General features: G+C 41.4%; 1 protein-coding gene across 1 annotated transcript; it reads right to left on the minus strand.

Annotated features, from left to right (window-relative positions):
- Window positions 1-1,964: 1,964 nt before the first annotated feature.
- Window positions 1,965-3,807, minus strand: LOC114685044 (ubiquitin carboxyl-terminal hydrolase 29-like). The gene is made up of 2 exons (XM_028859649.2): window positions 3,561-3,807; window positions 1,965-3,453 (listed from the first exon to the last, which is right to left on the minus strand). The coding sequence occupies exons 1-2, from the start codon at window positions 3,805-3,807 to the stop codon at window positions 2,246-2,248; spliced, it is 1,455 nt and encodes a 484-aa protein (XP_028715482.1). The 3' UTR covers window positions 1,965-2,245.
- Window positions 3,808-4,041: the final 234 nt, after the last annotated feature.

Here is a 4,041-nt window from a genome sequence, read left to right on the forward strand (position 1 = left end):
TGTTTTGTCTGTGTACCACAAAACCAGAAGAGGGCATTTGATCCTCTGTATCTGGAGTTACGGAGAGTGGAAACCACCATGTGGATACTAGGAATTGAACATTGGTCCTCTGAAAGTGTAGCAAGTGAGCTTAACCATTTCTGCAGCCCAAATGAGGAATTTGAAAAATATCATTTGTGTGGTGTTTCCACCTGTGAGCTTGCACATGTGAAGGCCAGAGGACATGGAGTGTTTTCTATCACTTTCCACATGTTTCCTTTTAGAAATACAATCCAACTGTGAACAGGGCCCCAGACCTTAGCACATCGGCCCAGCAGTTTTCTCTGGTGAATGTCCCACACCTGAACCTTACACTTCCCATTGTGGCCATGTCGAATGTTTAGTGAGCTGTGGAATCCACCCTTGTCTACTCCCCAGTGCTGAGTCACAGGCACACACGGCAATGAGGAGCTTGTTATGTGGGTGCTGGGGATTTGAACTCGGGTCCTGCTGACACAGCAAGTGTGCTGAACTACTGAACTATCTCCCCAGCCCCTTCAGAGGATCAGTACTATGTTTTTGTGTGTCTGAAACAGATGTGGTGTGGGTATCTCAGATCAGGCTGCACACCTCATAGCCAGCAACCCAGCTGGTTTCCCTTTCCCCATGCTACCCAGGAATCAGGTTAACAGGCTGAAAGCAAGTCTGTCCTTTGGGCTATGTACTAAGGAAGTCTGCTGCTTCATGGCACAGGATCTCTTCCTTCTCCTGGGAACTAAGGGGAATCTTGCTTTATCTTATGAACTAAAACGTTCTGTTTAGAACCCCACCATGCGGTTTGTGTTAATATAGGAGCCTCTCACCTAAAGGACTGTCTGTCTCAGACCCCCTGTCCCTTGAACCCCTCCATTTTCTCATATCATCAGGATTTGAATATAGCAAGTATATTTGACACTTCAAAATTTTTTAAAAGAGTGTTTTAAAAATGTTATTATGCTAGGCACTGTGGTCCAGACTTTAAATACTAGCACTCAGGAGGCAAGGCAAGTACAAATCTGTGTTTGATGGTATCCTGATCTATGTAGAGCGTTTCAAGCCAGAGAGAACTACATAGTGAGGTTTAAAAATCTTATTAGATTTCATTCATTCATTGATTTATGCATATATACCCATGTGCTAGCTCCTCTAGAGGTCAGAGGACAGCTTGCAGGACTGGTGTCATCATGCTAAATGGCAAGTGTTTTCATCCACTGAGCCCTTAGAGAGCTGTTGAATTTGCAAAATTTACCATACTCTATTTCATTTCCTGTGTAACCCTGATGCTATGTCCCGCAATTCTGAAAAGGAAGCACAAAACCAGTTAGTTGGTGAGCAGCTAGATACATTCATCAGCAACGAGTCACAAACACATATAGAAAACAATGATTTTAATAAATTGGCAATAGAATGGTATACATGAATTCAGCGAAAGCAAACAATACCATGAAAACCCTCCAGATGACGTGAGCAATTCATATATACACTAACAAAATAAGACATTTTACACACTGTTTCCCAAACTTTTAAGTCCATCAGTATTGGTTCTGAATCCATTACGAGGTTGGACACTAACATTTGACCTTTCATCAGTTCCTTGCTATGCTGTATTGGTTCAGAATGACATTGAAAACACCACTGCACTAGGGGCTAGAGAGAAGGCTTGGTGCACATACATGCAGCTCACAACTGCCTGTAATAACAGTTTCAGAAAACTCAACACCTTCACACAGACAGACATGCAGGCAAAACACGTTAAATAAAAATAAAAATCATTTTTAAAAAAATCCTCCCGCCGCTGGGGAGTAGTGGCACACACCTTATAGATCAAAGCACTTGGGAGGCAGAGGAAGATATATCTCTGAGTTTGGGGCCAGCCTGCTCTACAGAGTGACTTCCAGAACAGCTATAGCTACACAGAAAAACACTGTCTCACGAAAACAAAAACAAACACAAAACAAACAAAAGCAAACAAATAAAAAAAATACATGAAAAGCATCACTATAGCCTTGTTGGAGAAAATGGTATATAGCCTGCATCATGGATGTATGGGTTTCTGTCCTAATATTTTGTTTGTTTTGCTATGTGATGTGATGTGATGTGATGTGATGTTTTGTTTTGTTTTGTTTTGTTTTGTTTTGTTATGTTTTGTTTTGTTTTGTTTTGTTTTGTTCTGTTTTGTTTTTTGAGTTTTCCGTTGAGCTTGATGGGTCTTCCTTATGGGTAGAATTTAGGATTCTTCCAGGAAGTATGTAAAGCCATTAAGCAGTGTTGAGAAAAGATCCATATTCTTCTGTTGCTCTTTAGGTGTGTTAAGCAACTTGCACTCTGATGCCTTTTTCAACAGCCACTCAAAAAGCTCATTTCGCATGTAAAAAAAAATGTATCCAGTGTGAAGCCGATTCTCCTGAATCAAGGCCTCTGGGATCTCGAACACTTGGACATCACTGTACAGGAGCCATGCTTGCTTTTGAAAATCATACACATCGCTTACATAATGACCTGAATCTTGGGAGCTCCCAAAATGGCTGACAACACTGACCAGTCTGTAATTCTGAGGATCATCTCCAAATACCATACTTTCTGCCTCATCAATAACATCCAATAGGTAGTTGCTTCCCAGAAAATTGCTGCTTTCAGGATTCCACCATGCACCAAGAGAGTATTCATCATCTATGTCATCTCTCAAATCTAAAGATGTATGCATATCCTTCTCTGTGTCTTCTGCAAAATCCCTAACACTTTCAGGTGATCCCTGAGGAAGGAATTCCTTGTGGAATCTAGTCCCAGGATTCTGGAGGAGCTGTTCAGCCATTTCTTGAGATCCTTCCAGAATCATTTGCTCTTTAAGATCATAAAAATAATTGAACATCTCAGTGGTAGTGTGACGATCTGCTGTTCCATATACATTAATTTTCTCATAGTTCTTCACACTCCTAGATGGTATTGGCTGGCCGAGGATCTCAGGCATCATCTCTTCAGGGACATTGGGGACATCACAGTCCTCATAAGATGTCTTGCTGGTCAAGGAAAGTGGTTCTTTTATGTTTTCATTGAAGTGGGAAGATACATTTAGATACTTAGAAATCTCAACTGGCTGCTGACTCTTCACCAACAACCCATTTGCGGTCAAGTGGTAGCGTTTCAGATGAACAATGAGGACCCTGGGGAGCCTCTTCAAAGTGTACTTGAGAACTGAATTCTTGTTCTTGCACTTCGCACAATTACGCTCAATTTTTTCTGGTGTAAAGAAAAGATCAAGTGACTTTTGAATTGATAGAGGCTGTTCTCTTGTGCCTTGGTGCAGGTCAACAGAGAGGTAATTACTCACTTCAGTGTTGAGAGTAGCCTCACCACAGGCCTCACAAACAATAGAGCTCTGCAGCTCTATTTCAAAATTAGCACTGACAGGACAAACAAACTTTTGGGGATGGCATTCTCATCATATGTTGATAGAGATGATTCTTCAGCGTCATTGTCCATCTCAGTGAGCCACATGGTATTTAGTTTTTCCATGTTCAGTTTCAACTGGTCTAAGCACTGACTTAGAAATTCATGGGCATCATTCTGTTCATCACCCAAGAATGTGTCTGCAACTGTGGAGATGGATTTCTTGACATTAATGAGTAACTCTCCCTTGACCTCTATATCTCGGATGTCTTTCAAGACAAGCAGTTGACTTAAGGGCTTGATAAGATCATCATAGGAAACTTTCTCCCATGGAATACCTTGTGTGAGCAAGTCCTTTGCAAACGTTGGAATCCCAAAGACAGATTGTAAAATGGAATTCATGTAACAGGTATTTCCCAAATTGGGGAAGCCTTCACGTTTCAGTTGCTTTGCGTAAGTCTCAAGAGGAGGCTGCAGGTCATATGTTTGGGTTTCCTGGCTAAACTTTGATCCACCTTCATCAGACCATGCTAGTGTTGGAAGAATAGTGTCATCTAGGTTAGGCCTCCAGCAGGCGTTGGTATTGAATGAAGGTTCAAGTTTCCAAATGTTAAGCTTTTCCTGATCTCTTAAAGC

This window comes from Peromyscus leucopus, chromosome 1, assembly GCF_004664715.2.
Source record: "Peromyscus leucopus breed LL Stock chromosome 1, UCI_PerLeu_2.1, whole genome shotgun sequence".
Classification (NCBI taxonomy): Eukaryota; Metazoa; Chordata; class Mammalia; order Rodentia; family Cricetidae; genus Peromyscus; species Peromyscus leucopus.

Bases quoted from the DNA above. Each gene is read 5' to 3' on its own strand.
- LOC114685044 (XM_028859649.2), bottom strand. From the start codon at position 3,807: ATGAATTCCATTTTACAATCTGTCTTTGGGATTCCAACGTTTGCAAAG. The intron at 3,454-3,560 runs GTCAGTGCTTAG...ACATATGATGAG, and splicing joins TGATGCCCATGAATTTCTAA to AATGCCATCCCCAAAAGTTT.